Below are 20751 nucleotides of genomic sequence, written 5' to 3' on the forward strand. Positions count from 1 at the left end.
CAGAATTGTTTTCCTGCTCAAGACGTGTCATTAAATACTGAATATTAATGACCGTCCCATGGGACTGGGGCTGCCTCTCTAATGGCACCCTATTCCCTAAATAGAGGACTAGTTTTGACCAGAGCCTTATGGGATGGGGCCGTTTGGGAGGGTGAATGAGTCACAAACCACAGATATCTGAAAGTAGATAGATGACCTAGTTCTCAACAACTGATGTCATTTTGAATTGAAACCAGTAAGTACTAACAATTTGGTTAAATGAGTCACTCATTGCCTTTCCTGTAGGGATTGAGGTTGTTCCTGTATTATTATGGCAAAGCCCCTGCTTGACTTTTAACACACACAAACAGTCTTGTACAGCTAACCTTGTGGGGACACACAATTCAGTCCTATTCAAAATAAACATTTCCCTAATCTGTACTCCTAATCCTAACCTTAACCCTAACCCAAAAACCTAAACTAAACCCTAGCTCCTAACTCTAACCCTAGTTCCGAACCCTAACCCTTAACATAATTCTAACACTAATTCTAACCTTAATCCTAAACCCTCCAGAAATAGCATTTGATGTCGGGGGGACTAACAAAATGTACCCATTTTTGTTTGTTTGCCCCCCCCCCCACACACACACACACACACACAGTCCTTGTCAAAGTTCATCAATGTCACCCCTGTCACTCCTGTTCTGGACCACACCAAATGGCCATGGTTAATCCACTGGTGTGACAGAATGACAGATCACTTGTAATTACAATTGGAGAATAAATACGAGACTTAATTATGAGCCTGTATGCAGACTCAGAGACTGGTGTGTGTGTGTGTGTGTTTATGCGAGTGTGTGAGAGAATTTTTGATGGAGAACTGTGAGATTCAACCGATCATTGCCCGCCCATCCAGCATCACTACTCTGGACGGTTCTGACTTAGAATACGTGGACAACTACAAATAGCTAGGTGTCTGGCTAGACTGTAAACTCTCCTTCCAGACTCACATTAAGCATCTCCTATCAAAAATTAAATCTAGAATCGGCTTCCTATTTTGCAACAAAGCTTCCTTCAGTCATGCTTCCAAACATACCCTCGTAAAACTGACCATCCTACCGATCCTTGACGTCAGCGATGTCATCTATAAAATAGCCTCCAACACTCTACTCAGCAAACTGGATGTAGCCTATCACAGTGCCATCCGTTTTGTCACCAAAGCCCCATATACTACCCGCCACTGCGACCTGTATGCTCTTGTTGGCTGGCCCTCGCTTCATACTCGTCGCCAAACCCACCGGCTACTGGTTATCTACAAGTCTCTGCTAGGTAAAGCCCCGCCCTATCTCAGCTCGCTGGTCACCATAGCAGCACCCACTCGTAGCTCGCGCTCAAGCAGGTATATCTCACTGGTCACCCCCAAAGCCAATTCCTCCTCCTCCTTTGGTCACCTTTCCTTCCAGTTCTCCGCTGCCACTGACTGGAACGAACTGCAAAAATCACTGAACCCTGAGATTCCCATCTCCCTCACTAGCTTTAAGAACCAGCTGTCAGAGCAGCTCACAGATCACTGCACCTGTTCATAGCCCATCTATCTACCTCATCCCCATACTGTATTTATTTATTTAGCTCCTTTTGCACCACAGTATCTCTACTTGCACATCCATCTTTTGCATCTACCATTCCGGTGTTTAATTGCCATATTGTAATTACTTCGCCACCATGGCCTATTTATTGTCTTAACTCCCTTATTTGACCTTATTTGCACTCACTGTATATAGACTTTGTTTTCTTTTTTTTCTACTGTATTATTGACTGTATGTTTTGTTTACTCCATGTGTAACTCTGTGTTGTTGTATGTGTCGAACTGCTTTGCTTTATCTTGGCCAGGTCGCAGTTGTAAATGAGAACTTGTTCTCAACTAGCCTACCGGGTTAAATAAAGGTGAAATAAAAAAAGAAAAAGATTGTAATTAAAAGCGGAGATGGGAGGGTTCTAGGACACGAGTGATACATCTGGTCTGTCCCTGATTACGGTTGGTCACTATACAGCTCTCTCTGTCTCCCTGTCTGCATGTCTTTGTCCCTGCCAGTCAGTCAGTCTTGGAGGAGGACAGTCAATCACAACCTACCGGACATAAATCTTCTTTAGGGGAGACAGACAGGAGAGGAACAGGAGACATTGGTGTCTCTAAAGTATCCTCCCATCATTACTCTGTTCTTCCAGAGAGAATAGGATGAAACTGAGTATTTAGGTTTTGTCCCCGTTTTCTTCCCCCTGAAGGCCGAAAGGTGAGTGTAGAGGAGAGGAGTTTAGTACCTCCACTAGGATATGAAAATAGGCCATTGGAAAGAATGTCACTTTATAGTATTGGCATCTATCCCTGTTGGCTATCTTTCTCCCCCTGTCTGGTGGGTGGGGTGTTAAGTGAGAGTGGAGAGAGGAAAGGGCCATGATTAGTGACAGGCTAATTCTCACCTCTGCTTTTTGGGGGTTACTGGCAGCTGAGGAGAACTAGGATTAACAACAATAATGTATGGTGAGACCAACAGCCTAATAGAGAGAGTTTGAGGTGGGAAGAGCTCAGGGATGTGTTCAATGCAGCATTATTACCTTTCCTATTTCAACATGTTTTCCCTAATGAACATGAGCCTGATGAATGCTGTCTACTAAATAGGGAGTAGGGGAGGTCGTACCTCTCAAAACATCTAAACAACAAAAGGTTACGTAATCCTGCTACTACAGAGGTAACAGAGATGGGTTCAAATGTTCAGCGCTCCAGATAACTACCCAGTCGTACTGTATCTGGAAACATGACAGTGCTGTTATTATCTTGCTGTTTTCCCCCTCCCTGTCTTTTGTTTGTTTTCCAAGGTCATTGTTATGCCAAGTTTTACTCAGGGCCCTGTGATTACCACAGCGGAACATAACATATTTGCATCCCAGAAGATAAACCTGGATTAAAGAGTGTAATCAGCTGGAAAATTACGAGGGGGGGGGGTCAGGATTTGGTGATTCCACCGGCTTATCGAATCTGGAATTATAAATGGGATAATTCCTTTAATTCCTCTTTGTGGCACTCACTAACAGTATGCATGGATGCCCAAATAGTGGATTTGAAGTAGGGCCATTTTCACTTGTTTCTCTGTGAGCAAATGCCGATTTGTTTTTTTTTTGTTTTTTTAAACATTTTTTTGAGAGGATTACCCCCCCCAAAAAAAAAAAAAAAAAATAAACAACACCCTTGAAGCCTTAGTCTGAAGGTTTTTGGGTGCTGTGTTGTCTCGTCTTGTTTCATATTTGTATTCCTTTCGTGATGTCTGGTCTTCCCTCTATCCATTTCTTACCCCTGGCGAAGGATCAGTCTTTCTTTGGGAAGATTTCACTAAGCTTTTTGGATCAGAATCCTGCACTATAATCGCCTCTATCCACAGACAACAACACACACACACACACACACACACACAGACGTGTATACTCTTCCTCTCTCTCTCTCCCTCCTTTGTCTCTGTCAATTTCAATTCAATTCAAAGGACTTTATTGGCATGTGAAACATATGTTTACATTGCCAAAGCAAGTGAAATAGATAATAAACAAAAGTGAAATAAGCAGTCATAAATTAACAGTAGACATTACACTCACACAAGTAAAAAATATATAGTGGCAAAAAAATGTATGTGAACCCTTTGGAAATACCTGGATTTCTGCATAAATTGGTCATAAAATTTGATCTGATCTTCATCTAGGTCACAACAATAGACAAACACAGTCTGCTTAAACTAATAACACACAAACAATTATAGGTTTTCATGTCTTTATTGAACACACCGTGTAAACATTCACAGTGCAGGGTGGGAAAAGTATGTGAACCCATAACTGGTTGACCCTCCTTTGGCAGCAATAACCTCAACCAAACATTTCTGTCGTTGCGGATCAGATCTGCACAAGGGTCAGCAGGAATTTTGGTCCATTGGCCCATTCTAAGTCAGAACCGTCCAGAGTAGTGATGCTAGACAGGCGGGCAGGTGTGGGCAGCGATCAGTAGAAGAGTATGCATTTAGATTTACTTGCATTTAAGAGCAGCTGGAGGCCACGGAAGGAGAGTTGTATGGCATTGAAGCTCGTCTGGAGGTTAGTTAACACAGTGTCCAAAACTGTTTCAGTTCAGCAATATTCTTGGGATGTCTGGTGTGAACTGCTCTCTTGAGGTCATGCCACAGCATCTCAATCAGGTTTAGGTCAGGACTCTGACTGGGCCACTGCAGAAGGTGTATTTTCTTCTGTTGAAGCCATTCTGTTGTTGATTTACTTCTATGTTTTGAGTCTTTGTCCTGTTGCATCACCCAACTTCTGTTGAGCTTCAATTGGTGAACAGATAGCCTAACATTATCCTGCAAAATGTCTCGATAAACTTGAGAATTAATTTTTCCATCAATGATAGCAAGCTGTCCAGGCTCTGATGCAGCAAAGTAGCCCCAAAACATGATGCTCCCTCCACCATACTTTACAGTTGGGATGAGGTTTTAATGTTGGTGTGCTGTGCCTCTTTCTCCACACATAGTGTTGTGTGTTCCTTCCAAACAACTCAACTGTAGTTTCTGTGCCAAAAATATTTTACCAGTAGCGCTGTGGAACATCCAGGTGCACTTTTGCAAACTTCAGATGTGCAGCAATATTTTGGGGGGATAGCAGTGGCTTCTTCCGTGGTGTACTCCCATGAACACCATTCTTGTTTAGTGTTTTACGTATCGTAGACTTGTTAGCAGAGATGTTAGCATGTTCCAGAGATTTCTGTAAGTCCTTAGCTGTCTCTAGGATTCTTCTTAACCTCATTGAGCATTATGTGCTGTGCTCTTGCAGTCATCTTTGCAGGACAGCCACTCCTAGGGAGAGTAGCAACAGTGCTGAACATTCTCCATTTATAGACAATGTGTCTTACCATGGACTGATGAACATCAAGGCTTTTAGAGATACTTTTGTAACCCTTTCCAGCTTTATGCAAGTCAACAATTCTTAATCTTAATCTTCTGAGATCTATTTTGTTTGACGCATGGCTCATATCAGGCAATGCTTCTTGTGAATAGCAAACTAACATTTTGTGAGTTATTTTTATAGGGCAAGGCAGCTCTAACCAACATCTCCAATTTAATTTTGTATTTTTATTTAACCTTTATTTAACCAGGTAGGCCAGTTGAGAACAAGTTCACATTTGCGACCTGCGCAAAGATAAAGCAACGCAGTGCAACACAAAAAAACAACAGAGTTACACATGGAATAAACAAACATACAGTCAATAACACAATAGAAAAGTCTACATACAGTGTGTGAAAATGAAGTACGATTAGCGAGGTAAGGCAACAAATAGGCCGTAGTGGTGAAGTAATTACAATACAGCAATTAAACACTGGAGTGACAGATGTGCAGAAGATGAATGTGCAAGTAGAGATACTGGAGTGACAGATGTGCAGAAGATGAATGTGCAAGTAGAGATACTGGAGTGATAGATGTGCAGAAGATGAATGTGCAAGTAAGTAGAGATACTGGAGTGACAGATGTGCAGAAGATGAATGTGCAAGTAGAGATACTGGAGTGACAGATGTGCAGAAGATGAATGTGCAAGTAGAGATACTGGAGTGACAGATGTGCAGAAGATGAATGTGCAAGATAGAGATACTGGGGTGACAGATGTGCAGAAGATGAATGTGCAAGATAGAGATACTGGAGTGACAGATGTGCAGAAGATGAATGTGCAAGTAGAGATACTGGAGTGACAGATGTGCAGAAGATGAATGTGCAAGTAGAGATACTGGAGTGATAGATGTGCAGAAGATGAATGTGCAAGTAGAGATACTGGGGTGCAAAGGAGCAACAAAAAAAGAAATATGCGGATGAGGTAGTCGGATGGGCTAATTACAAATGGACTATGTACAGGTGCAATAATCAGTAAACTGCTCTGACAGTTTATGCTTAAAGTTAGTGAGGGGGATATGAGTCTCCAACTTCAGTGATTTTTGCAATTCGTTCCAGTCATTGGCAGCAGAGAACTGGAAGGAAAGGCGACCAAAGGAGGAGTTGGTTTTGGGGGTGACCAGTGAGATATACCTGCTGGAGCGCGTGCTACGAGTGGGTGCTGCTATGGTGACCAGTGAGCTGACTATCGGTAGGATAGTCAGTTTTACGAGGGTGTGTTTGGCAGCATGAGTGAAGGATGCTTTGTTGAAATAGGAAGCCAATTCTAGATTTAATTTTGGATTGGAGATGCTTAATGTGGGTCTGGAAGGAGAGTTTACAGTCTAACCAGACATCTAGGTATTTGTAGTTGTCCACATATTCTAAGTCAGAACCGTCCAGAGTAGTGATGCTAGACAGGCGGGCAGGTGCGGGCAGCGATCAGTAGAAGAGTATGCATTTAGTTTTACTTGCATTTAAGAGCAGCTGGAGGCCATGGAAGGAGAGTTGTATGGCATTGAAGTTCGTCTGGAGGTTAGTTAACACAGTGTCTGAAGAAAGGCCTTTTGGAGAAGTCATTAGTCAATGGGTTCACATACTTTTTCCAACCTACACTGTGAATGTTTAAATTATGTATTCAATATAGACAAGAAAAATACAATAATTTGTGTGTTATTAGTTTAAGATCACCATGTCTGTCTATTGTTGTGACTGATGATGATCTGATCAAATTTGATTACCAATTTTAGCAGAAATCTGGGTAATTCTGAAGGGTTCACATATATTTTTCTTGCCACTGTATGTATCTCTCCCTCCCCTCCCTGTGTGGATCATTCTTCATTACTTGTTTGCACTTCATTGATGATTCCCGACATATTGAACCCTCAGCCTGTTAGGAAGAGGGGTTACATCTAAATACCTACAACACTCTCTTCATTCACTAAGGATGGAACCCACGCCACCCATCGAAACAGACAGTCCCTTCCATCACAGTACAATGATACAATTACAGTATGTGTCTAATGTCATAAATCACTAATGGGTTACAGAGGATGTGACTATTGTTTGTTCTAGAATCACAACAGCATGAGGGTGTGATTATAGTTTGTTCTAGAATCACAACAGCATGAGGGTGTGATTATAGTTTGTTCTAGAATCACAACAGCATGAGGGTGTGATTATAGTTTGTTCTAGAATCACAACAGCATGAGGGTGTGATTATAGTTTGTTCTAGAATCACAACAGCATGAGGGTGTGATTATAGTTTGTTCTAGAATCACAACAGCATGAGGGTGTGATTATAGTTTGTTCTAGAATCACAACAGCATGAGGGTGTGATTATAGTTTGTTCTAGAATCACAACAGCATGAGGGTGCAACTTCATAACAAAAGGCTGAGATAATCTTACTGGTGAATAGATACACAGGCTAGCATATCTCCGTTCCTTAATGATGACATTCTGTGCTGTACTGTGAATGAAAGATACAGTAGTTATTTACTGTAGTAATATATCATATGAAACATACAGTAGGCTACTGTAGTTATATACTGTAGTTATTATATATAATATGAAACATAATAGTCTACTGTAGTTATACTGTATTTATATATAATATGAAACATACTGGAGAGCAGTCTACTGTATTTATATATAATATGAAACATACTGGAGAGTAGTCTACTGTAGTTATGTACTGTAATTATATATAAATATGAAACATACTGGAGAGCAGTCTACTGTATTTATATATAATATGAAACATACTGGAGAGTAGTCTACTGTATTTAGATATATGAAACATACTGGAGAGTAGTCTACTGTATTTATATATAATATGAAACATACTGGAGAGCAGTCTACTGTATTTATATATAATATGAAACATACTGGAGAGCAGTCTACTGTATTTATATATAATATGAAACATACTGGAGAGCAGTCTACTGTATTTATATATAATATGAAACATACTGGAGAGCAGTCTACTGTATTTATATATAATATGAAACATACTGGAGAGTAGTCTACTGTATTTATATATAATATGAAACATACTGGAGAGCAGTCTACTGTATTTATATATAATATGAAACATACTGGAGAGTAGTCTACTGTATTTATATATAATATGAAACATACTGGAGAGTAGTCTACTGTATTTATATATAATATGAAACATACTGGAGAGTAGTCTACTGTAGTTATACACGGTATTTATAAATAATATGAAACATACTGGAGAGTAGTCTACTGTAGTTATATACTGTAATTATAATATGCAGGACAGGAGGTCATCTAGTGGTTCTGATAGGAAGCCATTAGGAAGCCAGCCAGCAGAATGTGGCTATAGCCAGGAGTGAAGGATACAACAGTATCCTATGCCCTCTGACTTTCTATCTCTGATGTAGTGGCATGCCTCGTGATTCTCTCCCACAGTCTAACAATACGAATGGATAAGCAAGTGTTAGGGATGCGTTGAGTGAATGTTCTCCACTGATGCATGCAGAGTATTACAGGAGACTAAGCAGTATAAAATTAGCCCCCTTCATCCTGCCCTTTCCCCCTGAGGGAAGATTCACTGGACTATATTACAAAATGTGCACTGATAAAACCTTCTATGATTTATCTACTGGGAAGTGGCTCTCCATCCCCTTACCAGCACACATTATGTGCTCCTCTGACCCCATAAACTGGCAATGGAGTTATTCACCATTAGTGACTCAATCCGACGCCCTTGTGTGCCCGTTTGTGTGAGTGGCGCACACGCTTCTGTGTGTGGGTTATTTAAGCAGTAAGGCCCGAGGGGGTGTGGTATATGGCAAATATATCACAGCTAAGGGGTGTTCTTATGCATAACGCAATGCAGAGTGCCTTGATACAGCCCTTAACCGTGGTAAATTATCCATATACCACAAACCCCAAGATGCCTTATTGCTATTAAAAACTTGTTGACAACATAATTAGAACAGTAAACAAGTAATTTTGCATCATACCTCTGGTATTTTATCTGATATCCCACAGCTTTCAGCCAATCAGCTTCCAGGAGTCAAACTACCCGGGTTTATAGTTGCCATCTCGCACCATTAGTCCCCAGGGCTCTTTACTGGAGCAGCAAGAAAAATGTTTTCTGACCTCCCGAGTGGCGCAGGGGTCTAAGTCACTGCATCTTTGTGCAAGAGACGTCACTACAGTCCCTGGTTCGAATCCAGGCTGTATCACATCCAGACGTGATTGGGAGTCCCATAGAACGGCACAAAATTGGCCCAGCGTCGTCCGGGTTTGGTCGGGGTAGACCGTCATTGACTTGCCTTGTTAAATAAAGTAAATACAATTCTCTAGTGTTTTGTGCTCTGTTTAAATGACTGTTTCCCAGAGGTTCCTTGGCTCTCTCTCTCTCCCTCAGGAGCTCTGCAAACGTCCGCAAGAGCAAACTTTTTGAGGAGATGGGATGTTTGCCCCGAAAGCTCAGAACAGTGATGTGAAAGTGATATGTATTCATATAACTGTGTGTGCGAGTAAATAATTGTTTTCCTCCATTTAATGTGCCTTTGCACAACGGCGTATTTATATCACATCATGAGACTGTTTCCTAGACACAGATTCATCCTAGTCCTAGAAAGAAGAACCTCCAATGAGAATGCTTTTGGACCAGGTCTAAGATGAATCTGTCTGGGAAACCGGACCCAAATGTGTAGCCTAGATTTCCTTCTCTACCTATCCAGACATCGAAGTTCTTACCACCTCTCCCCTCGTCTAAATCCCCCTCTTTCTTCTCCTCCCAGGTGATGCAGGTGGTAAGAGAGCAGATCATGCGAGCGCTGACACAGAAGCCTAATTCCCTGGACCAGTTAAAGAGTCGCCTGCAGAACCTGAGTTATACTGAGATCCTGAAGATACGCCAGTCTGAGAGGATGAACCAAGAAGACTTCCAGTCACGCCCCATCCTGTGAGTCAATGGAGTGTGTGTGTGTGTGTGTGTGTGTGTGTTATTACTGCCTGAGAAAGGAAGGAATCAGTGATTTTACTGCCTGAGAAAGGAAGGACTCAGTGATTTTACTGCCTGAGAAAGGAAGGAATCAGTGATTTTACTGCCTGAGAAAGGAAGGAATCAGTGATTTTACTGCCTGAGAAAGGAAGGAATCAGTGATATTACTGCCTGAGAAAGGAAGGAATCAGTGATTTTACTGCCTGAGAAAGGAAGGAATCAGTGATATTACTGCCTGAGAAAGGAAGGAATCAGTGATATTCATTAGGTAGATGTAACCAATCCTTCATTAAAAAGAGGACTAAAACATGACGCCTGTGAGATTGAAGAAAGAAAATAGCTGCTAATATTCATGACATAAATCTTCTCATGATGCCCTATTCTTTAACCAGTCCAAATAAAGACCAAACCAAAGGGAACGAGAGACAATATGACTATGGAAGAAAGGAAAAGGGAACGAGAGACAATATGACTATGGAAGAAAGGAAACAAAGGGAACGAGAGACAATATGACTGGAAGAAAGGAAAAGGGAACGAGAGACAATATGACTATGGAAGAAAGGAAAAGGGAACGAGAGACAATGTGACTGTGGAAGAAAGGAAACAAAGGGAACGAGAGACAATATGACTGTGGAAGAAAGGAAACAAAGGGAACGAGAGACAATATGACTGGAAGAAAGGAAACAAAGGGAACGAGAGACAATATGACTATGGAAGAAAGGAAAAGGGAACGAGAGACAATATGACTGTGGAAGAAAGGAAACAAAGGGAACGAGAGACAATATGACTGGAAGAAAGGAAAAGGGAACGAGAGACAATATGACTGGAAGAAAGGAAAAGGGAACGAGAGACAATATGACTGGAAGAAAGGAAAAGGGAACGAGAGACAATATGACTGGAAGAAAGGAAACAAAGGGAACGAGAGACAATATGACTATGGAAGAAAGGAAACAAAGGGAACGAGAGACAATATGACTGGAAGAAAGGAAAAGGGAACGAGAGACAATATGACTATGGAAGAAAGGAAAAGGGAACGAGAGACAATGTGACTGTGGAAGAAAGGAAACAAAGGGAACGAGAGACAATATGACTGGAAGAAAGGAAACAAAGGGAACGAGAGACAATATGACTGGAAGAAAGGAAAAGGGAACGAGAGACAATATGACTGGAAGAAAGGAAAAGGGAACGAGAGACAATATGACTGGAAGAAAGGAAAAGGGAACGAGAGACAATATGACTGTGGAAGAAAGGAAACAAAGGGAACGAGAGACAATATGACTGGAAGAAAGGAAAAGGGAACGAGAGACAATATGACTGTGGAAGAAAGGAAACAAAGGGAACGAGAGACAATATGACTGGAAGAAAGGAAAAGGGAACGAGAGACAATATGACTATGGAAGAAAGGAAAAGGGAACGAGAGACAATATGACTATGGAAGAAAGGAAAAGGGAACGAGAGACAATATGACTGGAAGAAAGGAAAAAAGGGAACGAGAGACAATATGACTGGAAGAAAGGAAAAAGGGAACGAGAGACAATATGACTATGGAAGAAAGGAAAAAAGGAACGAGAGACAATATGACTGGAAGAAAGGAAACAAAGGGAACGAGAGACAATATGACTGGAAGAAAGGAAAAGGGAACGAGAGACAATATGACTATGGAAGAAAGGAAACAAAGGGAACGAGAGACAATATGACTGGAAGAAAGGAAACAAAGGGAACGAGAGACAATATGACTGGAAGAAAGGAAAAGGGAACGAGAGACAATATGACTGTGAAGAAAGGAAACAAAGGGAACGAGAGACAATATGACTGGAAGAAAGGAAACAAAGGGAACAATATGAGGAAGACAAGACAATATGACTGGAAGAAAGGAAAAAAGGGAACGAGAGACAATATGACTGGAAGAAAGGAAACAAAGGGAACGAGAGACAATATGACTGGAAGAAAGGAAAAGGGAACGAGAGACAATATGACTGGAAGAAAGGAAAAGGGAACGAGAGACAATATGACTGGAAGAAAGGAAACAAAGGGAACGAGAGACAATATGACTGGAAGAAAGGAAAAAAGGGAACGAGAGACAATATGACTGGAAGAAAGGAAAAGGGAACGAGAGACAATATGACTGGAAGAAAGGAAACAAAGGGAACGAGAGACAATATGACTGGAAGAAAGGAAGAAAGGACAATATGACTGGAAGAAAGGAAAAGGGAACGAGAGACAATATGACTGGAAGAAAGGAAAAGGGAACGAGAGACAATATGACTGGAAGAAAGGAAAAGGGAACGAGAGACAATATGACTATGGAAGAAAGGAAAAGGGAACGAGAGACAATATGACTGGAAGAAAGGAAAAAAGGGAACGAGAGACAATATGACTGTGGAAGAAAGGAAACAAAGGGAACGAGAGACAATATGACTATGGAAGAAAGGAAAAGGGAACGAGAGACAATATGACTATGGAAGGAAGAAAAAAGGGAACGAGAGACAATATGACTGGAAGAAAGGAAAAGGGAACGAGAGACAATATGACTGGAAGAAAGGAAAAGGGAACGAGAGACAATATGACTGGAAGAAAGGAAAAGGGAACGAGAGACAATATGACTGTGGAAGAAAGGAAACAAAGGGAACGAGAGACAATATGACTATGGAAGAAAGGAAAAGGGAACGAGAGACAATATGACTATGGAAGGAAGAAAAAGGGAACAAGAGACAATATGACTGGAAGAAAGGAAAAGGGAACGAGAGACAATATGACTGTGGAAGAAAGGAAACACTTTCGTTAACACACATTTAATAGACCTCCATTCCTCCTTTATTTCACCCCCTTTTTCATAAAAAAAACCCAACTAAATTCAACTATTGACATATGCTGCATCAGACGCATGCATTCGGTTCCACTCATGATTGAAAATCTGCATTATAATCTGATTTGCCTACAAATGGTATTCAGAGTCAGTACCCCATTAGGTTATTTTTAGGCTGCAGCAGTGGTCAATATTCCTTTTTGAGTCAATATTCCTTTGAGTCAAAATGCAAGCTGAGATCTACCACTCAGACTTTATTTTTTTTGTAAAATGTTGTTCTTCTCAGAGATAAGGGAGTCTTCCAGCTGATGGTCAGTCTGAGTGGAGGGGGCAGCAGTGAAGCCTCCTCTCTCCCTCTGCTGAGATAAGGGGACAGTCTTCCAGCTGATGGTCAGTCTGAGTGGAGGGGGCAGCATTGAAGCCTCCTCTCTCCCTCTGCTGAGATAAGGGGACAGTCTTCCAGCTGATGGTCAGTCTGAGTGGAGGGGGCAGCATTGAAGCCTCCTCTCTCCCTCTGCTGAGATAAGGGGACAGTCTTCCAGCTGATGGTCAGTCTGAGTGGAGGGGGCAGCAGCAGATGAAGTCCTCTTCTCTCCCTCTGCTGAGATAAGGGGACAGTCTTCCAGCTGATGGTCACATACACATGGTTAGTCTGTTAATGTGGAGGGGTGCTTCTAGTTCAATGCAGTAATAACGAAGCCTAACCTTCCAAAAAAAAAACTCCCTTATACTGCTGAGATGAGTGATGGGGACAGTCTTCCAGCTGATGGTCAGTCTAGTTAAAGTGGCTAGGATACATGCAGCAGTGAAGCCTACAGTATCAACGTATGCATCTGCTGAGATAAGGGGTTTAAAGTGGCAGTCTTCCATCAATTCCCATGATTAAAGTGGCTGAGTGAGTCAGTGTCATTGACAGTGATGGTCAGTCTGAGGGGGTTTAACAGTCAGCAGTGAAGCCTCCAGTCCCTCCCAGCTCTGCTGAGATGACAGGGGACAGTCTTCCAGCTGATGGTCAGTCTGGTGTAGGTGTCCTGGAGGCAGCAGTTTGCAGTGAAGCCTCCTCCCTCCCTCTGCTGAGATAAGGGGACAGTCTTCCAGCTGATGGTCAGGATCTGAGTGGTAGGGGAGTGCAGACAGTGAAGCCTCCTGAGGTTGAAGAGGCCTGCTGCGCCTCCTCTGCTGTCTGAGATAGTTTGTCTGTGATGGGGACAAAACTTGTCTTCCAGCTGATGGTCAGGGGGTCTGCTGGAGGCAGCATCTCCTTAGTTTTGAAGCCTTTTCCTGACACCACCCCCTCTGCTCCCTGAGATAAGGGGGTAATCAGTCTTCCACTGATGGTCAAACTTGATCTGAGTGGAGGCAGCAGCAGTGAAACAGGGAGTACAGGAGAGGGCTCCTCCCTCCCCTGCTGAGATAGGAGATGGGACAGTCTTCCAGCTGATGGTCAGTCTGAGCTGGAGGGGGGTACTATGGTGTTCTGTCTGAGCCAGCAGTGAAGCCTCTTCTCTCCCTCTGCTGAGATAAGGGGACAGTCTTCCAGCTGATGGTCAGTCTGAGTGGAGGGGGCAGCATTGAAGCCTCCTCTCTCCCTCTGCTGAGATAAGGGGACAGTCTTCCAGCTGATGGTCAGTCTGAGTGGAGGCAGCAGCAGTGAAGCCTCCTCCCTCCCTCTGCTGAGATAAGGGGACAGTCTTCCAGCTGATGGTGAAATTTCTATGACCAGAGAAAGTGAAATATTCCTTGATAATAAAAAAGACAAGCCGCAAATAATAACAATGCAATGGCTAATAAAACTGTAGAACATTAACTTACACATAAAAACAGCAGCTCTTTGTTGGATTTGTTTTGTCTCTCTCTGGTCATGGTTCTAAAAGCTTTGAAATCTCACATCAACTTTGCTGTGCATCGAGGACATTTTTACAGTCTATGACACTAGATCTGTGCATACACGTTGATCTGAGTTATCTGATTGGCCAGCGGTTGACCTTTAGGTGCATTTGATTTGCTCTGCCGGGTAGACTGATTTTTTGTTTTATTTGGCTGGTAAACGTTAAAGGTTTGGGCAAGTGTTGTTCCAGTGTTAGGTTTACAATGTGCTATAAAGAAAGACCTGTGTAATATTTACATTCTGTAAAGGCATTCATTCAAATTCGACTAGCTAATTTTAAACAGGATCTTTATAAGGAATTAATATGACATGCAGAAGAAACTTTTGAGAGAAAGTGTTAGTCCGCATCTTAATGTCTAGAAGGGGAAAAAAGTCATAATTTATTCTCAAATCCTCTATAGAATTTTCGTTCAATATTCCACACTTCTATATAAACTGCATTTCCATGAGTGTTTGCATTCCACTCTCATCTCAGTGGGCCCTGCCACTTCATACTCTTCCAACTACATTCCAGAGTATTATCTTTGAAAGAGCTCATTTTAGTTAACTCAGTTGCAGATGATTTTCAGAGGCAAGGAGAGAATGACTTTGAGCTGTAATGAATCTGATTTATGAAATGGCCGTGCCAAAACATCTGAGACACAGAACCTGCCACAGATAATGACAATCTCACTATGGGTGTCCAGCCATATAGATCATTCCCAACCAAATGCTATACAGAAAATTAATGATCTGTCATTACATGTATGGGACCTGAATCCATTCCTTAGCATCCCCCTCTCCCCGACAGTTCGTTATCAGAGTAGGGTGAAGTTGACCCTAGACTCTGATCTTGAGCCAGTTTAGCATTTTCCCCACTAATGGTTAAGGATTGAATTGGTGGAGGGGAGATTATCCTAGATATGTACCTAGGGGAAACGTCACCCCTGGTCCACTGATGATCTGAAAGCACAGAGCTGCAGTGAAAATAACGGCTCGGGAAAGGCACAGAGAAACTGACGTAATGAGAAAGAGAAAATCTGATTGGACTGCCCTCTAATTGTCTGTTCGCTCCACAGCATCCCTCTCATTGGTTGTCAGATCGATCCACAGCAGCCCTCTTATTGGCTGTCAGCTCCACAGCAGCGTCCTGATTGGCTGGTGAGCTGTAGGACTGTGTGGGCACTGCAGGTTTCCCCAGTCAATAGGTTGTATGTATAATTAATGTTGGCTAGCTGTTAGGGGCTGTGTTCATATCTTTCATACCAGAGACCGAACACGCAGAGAAACCTACATGTTAGTCCACATGACAGGGATCACAGCAGGGCACTGTGCAGCGCCCTCGTCTGTAATGAGACTGGGGGGGATTGGATGGGGTGGAGAGGGGGGCTCTCTCTCTCACACACACACGCACACACACACACACAGTCTGTGGCCAGTCAGTCTAACAGTGTCAAATTTAGAGGGTGTCCACTACATTTAGAAGGTGTCCACTACATTTAGAAGGTGTCCACTACATTTAGAAGGTGTCCACTACATTTAGGAGGTGTCCACTACATTTAGGAGGTGTCCACTACATTTAGGAGGTGTCCACTACATTTAGGAGGTGTCCACTACATTTAGGAGGTGTCCACTACATTTCTAAGCGTTAAGGGACCCCTCGACAACATCCGCTGAAAAGGCAGAGAGAGAAATTCCAAAATATTTTTTTGAAATATTTAACTTTCATACATTCACAAAAAGTGCAATACACCAAATTAAAGCTTAACTTTTTGTTATTCTACCCATCATGTCCGATTTGAAAAAGGCTTTACAGCGGAAGCACACCATATGATTATGTTAGGTCAGAGCTTAGTCACAAAAACACATACAGCCATTTTCCAGCCAAAGAGAGGAGACACAAAAAGCAGAAATAAAGATAAAATTAATCACTAACCTTTGATGATCTTCATCAGATGGCACTCATAGGACTTCATGTTACACAATACATGTATGTTTTGCTCGATAAAGTTCATATTTATATCCAAAAATCTCAGTTTACATTGGCGCGTTATGTTCAGTAATGTTGTGCCTCGAAAACATCTGTCGAATTTGCGTATGGAATTTGCGTATCTGAGTATGGAGCTCAGACACAAAAACAAGCCATACAGATACCCGCCATGTTGTGGAGTCAGTAAAAGTCAGAAATAGCGTTATAAATATTCACTTACCTTTTGATAATCTTCATCAGAATGCACTCCCAGGAACCCCAGTTCCACAATACATGTTTGACTTGTTCGATAAAGTCCATAATTTATGTCCAAATACCTCCTTTTTGTTTGCGCGTTTCGGAAACATATCCAAACTCACAAGGCGCGGGCAAGTCACACTTTTCAGATGAAATGTTCAAAAAGTTATATTACAGTTGGTAGAAACATGTCAACCGATGTATAGAATCAATCGTTAGGATGTTTTTAACATAAATCTTCAATAATGTTCCAACCGGAGAATTCCTTTGTCTTTAGAAATGCAATGGAATGCAGGTCGCTCTCACGGGTGCGCGCGTGATCAGCTCATGGCCTTCAGTCAGATACCTGGTTGAAACAGCTCTCATTCGCCCCCACTTCACAGTAGAAGCCTCAAACAACATTCTAAAGACTGTTGATCTAGTGGAAACCTTAGGAAGTGCAATATGACCCCATAGACAGTGTATATTTGATAGGCAATGAGTTGAAAAACTACAAACCTCAGATTTCCCACTTCCTGGTTGGATTTTTCTTAGGTTTTCACCTGCCATATGTGTTCTGTTATACTCACAGACATAATTCAAACAGTTTTAGAAACTGCAGAGTGTTTGCTATCCAAATCTAATAATATGCAAATATTAGCTTCTGGGCCTGAGTAGCAGGCAGTTTACTCTGGGCACGCTTTTCATCCGAACGTGAAAATGCTGCCCCCTATCCCAAATTAAGATAAAATAAACCAACCAAATCATTTTTGTTGAAAATTCAACTGAGATGACAATGATGTAGCTATATTGAGGACTTTTTCCAAATTGATCAAATACATTGATGCAACATGATATGCCTTACTCTGATCAAGTAAGTGCCTTATTGAAGATCGATGTAAAAAAATATATAATAATACACTGGGGCTGACACACTTGATCCCTATCTGCTGCATCTTTCTGCACTACTTACTGCAGAATTCCTGGGGTTATCCCTAAGAGCTACACAAAGGCTGACTTGGATAACGACCGTCCAATTTCCAAACTATCTTGCCTTGCCAGAGCTACAGTTGAAGTCGGAAGTTTACATACACCTTAGCCAAATACATTTAAACTGAGTTTTTCACAATTCCTGACATTTAATCCAAGTAAAAAGTCCCTGTCTTAGATCAGTTAGGATCACCACTTTATTTTAATAATGTGAAATGTCAGAATAATAGTACAGTGATTTATTTCAGCTTTTATTTCTTTCATCACATTCCCAGTGGGTCAGAAGTTTACATACACTCAATTAGTATTTGGTAGCATTGCCTTTAAATTGTTTAACTTGAGTCAAACGTTTCGGGTAGCCTTCCCCAAGCTTCCCACAATAAGTTGGGTGAATTTTGGCCCATTCCTCCTGACAGAGCAGTTGTATCTGAGTCAGATTTGCAGGCCTCCTTGCTCGCACACACTTTTTCAGTTCTGTACACAAATTTTGGCACAACTTTGGAAGTATGCTTGGGGTCATTGTCCATTTGGAAGACCCATTTGTGACCAAGCTTTAGCTTTCTGAATGATGTCTTGAGATGTTGCTTCAATATATCCACATAATTTTCCTACCTCGTGATGCCATCTATTTTGTGAAGTGCACCAGTCCCTCCTGCAGCAAAGCACCCCCACAACATGATGCTGCCACCCCTGTGCTTCACGGTTAGAATGTTGTTCTTCGGCTTGCAAGCCTCCCCCTTTTTCCTCCAAACACAACAATGGTCATTATGGCCAAACAGTTCTATTTTTCCTTCATCAGACCAGAGGACATTTCTCCAAAAAGTACAATCTTTGTCCCCATGTGCAGTTGCAAACCATAGTCTGGCTCTTTAGTGGCGGTTTTGGAGCAGTGGCTCCTTCCTTGCTGAGCGGCCTTTCAGGTTATGTCGATATAGAACTCGTTTTACTGTGGATATAGATACTTTTGTACCTGTTTCCTCCAGCATCTTTACAAGGTCCTTTGCTGTTGTTCTGGAATAGCTTTGCACTTTTCGCACCAAAGTACATTCATCTCTAGGAGACAGAGCGCGTCTCCTTCCTGAGCGGTATGACGACTGCGTGGTCCCATGGTGTTTATACTTCTTGGCTGAGCTCTTGGCTGATTTATTTAGATTTTCCCACGTTGTCAAGCAGAGGCACTGAGTTTAAAGGTATGCCCTGAAATACATCCACAGGTACACCTCCAATTGACTCAAATTATGTCAATTAGCCTATCAGAAGCTTCTAAAGCCATGACATAATTTTCTGGAATTTTCCATGCTGTTTAAAGGCACAGTCAATTTAGTGTGAATTATAAGTGAAATAATCCGTCTGTAAACCATTTTTGGAAAACTACATGTGTCATGCACAAAGTAGATGTCCTAACCAACTTGCCAAAACTTTAGATTGTTAACAAGACATTTGTGGAGTGGTTGAAAAACGTTTTTAATGACTTCAACCTAAGTGTATGTAAACTTCCTATTTCAACTGTATCTTGCCTTGACAAACTTTTTTAACTTCTATTTGTATTTGTAATGAGCACCAATCTGGTTTTAGACCGGGACATAGCACTGTTTCAGCAGCTACACTTGTCTTTGAGGATGTCGATGTTGTTTGAATTATACACGTCATTGTGCTGCCTTATTTCTTGACCTGTCGAAGGAGAGATAATGGTCCGTTTAATAACGGTATCAGATAACGTTTGATACAGTTGTCCATTTCTTACTTGTTCAAAGGTTGTCTGAAATGGGCCTTAATCAGGTATATTGCAATTGGTTCCAGAACTATCTAACGGACAAAACACTGTGTGCGTACTGACGGTATTCAATTTAGTTTCCTCAATATCAAGAAAGGTGCACCGCAGGGGGTTATTTTTTGCCTCGTTCTCTTCACTATTTATATAAGTAACATTGGTCTATCTGTTAAAACGTGTAATATTCATCTCTTTGTAACTGACAAAAAAGGCTGAGAATTGAGATTGGTTTCGTCTATAGAAATAAATCCTGCCTGACTGGATAGTATAAGGAAGATTGTTCAAGCAACACTTCTCCCAGTAGTTGATTATGGTGATATAATTTTAAAACCTTTCACTCAGCACTGCGTTTTATCGTTGGTGGACCATTTTCATTCACTGCATATTGTATAGTTCTGTTGGCTGGGAGTCTCTGATCCAGCATTGGTTACTTCAGAGTCTACCCTACTAACACAACTCACAAATTAATTGGAGATCCAGCAATTTTCAGACCCACTCTCTGGACTGGCTGGTTCTGGAGGACCCGCTGGTCTCCACTGACCCGGGGGAAATGCTTTTAGTTGTTAGGCCACCAGCTCATGGAATAGCATTCTGCCACCTTGAAATTAGACTCGCTGGTTTCCATTGGACAGTTTACATGGAGTTTAAGGGAGGTGATGTGTGAGAGTTGTTTTGATTCATCTCGTTGTATATATTGTATTGATATTATTATCGTACATGATGTGTGTTACATGTTGTGTTCATGTTCCCAGGTCTCCCTTGTAAGTTAGACCCTGGTCTCAATGCTGATCTACCCTTTATTAATTCAAGTTTGTTTTTTAAATCTCAACTAACACTAACTGTTAAGTTATGTTGACGCAACCCATCTCTCAGAGTGTCTGTGTGACTGACGGACTGGTTCTTGGTCACTCTGTGTGTGTGACTGACTGGTCCCTGTCTCTGACTGTTTGTCTCTCTGGTCTGTAGGGAGCTGCGGGAGAAGATCCAGCCAGAGATCATGGAGCTTATCAAACAACAGAGGCTCAACCGTCTGTGTGATGGAACCTGCTTCAGGAAGATCAGCAGCCGCCGGAGGCAAGGTGGGTGTCTCTCTCTCTCTCTCACTCACTCACTCACTCACTCACTCACTCACTCACTCACTCACTCACTCACTCACTCACTCACTCACTCACTCACTCACACACACACAGAGAAAGA

The 20751-nt window shown here is 41.8% G+C and overlaps 1 protein-coding gene across 5 annotated transcripts in view; it reads left to right on the forward strand.

Annotated features, from left to right (window-relative positions):
• The window catches only part of LOC112247321 (engulfment and cell motility protein 1), a 179790-nt gene that overhangs the window by 143935 nt on the left and 15104 nt on the right, over positions 1 to 20751 (forward strand). For all 5 annotated transcript variants that reach the window (XM_042295215.1, XM_042295218.1, XM_042295217.1 and 2 more), the window contains 2 exons: positions 9712 to 9875; positions 20521 to 20633. In XM_042295215.1, coding sequence (XP_042151149.1) covers positions 9712 to 9875; positions 20521 to 20633 — 277 coding nt within the window. The remainder of the gene's footprint in view (positions 1 to 9711; positions 9876 to 20520; positions 20634 to 20751) is intronic.

Source organism: Oncorhynchus tshawytscha, linkage group LG13, assembly GCF_018296145.1.
Source record: "Oncorhynchus tshawytscha isolate Ot180627B linkage group LG13, Otsh_v2.0, whole genome shotgun sequence".
NCBI lineage: Eukaryota > Metazoa > Chordata > Actinopteri > Salmoniformes > Salmonidae > Oncorhynchus > Oncorhynchus tshawytscha.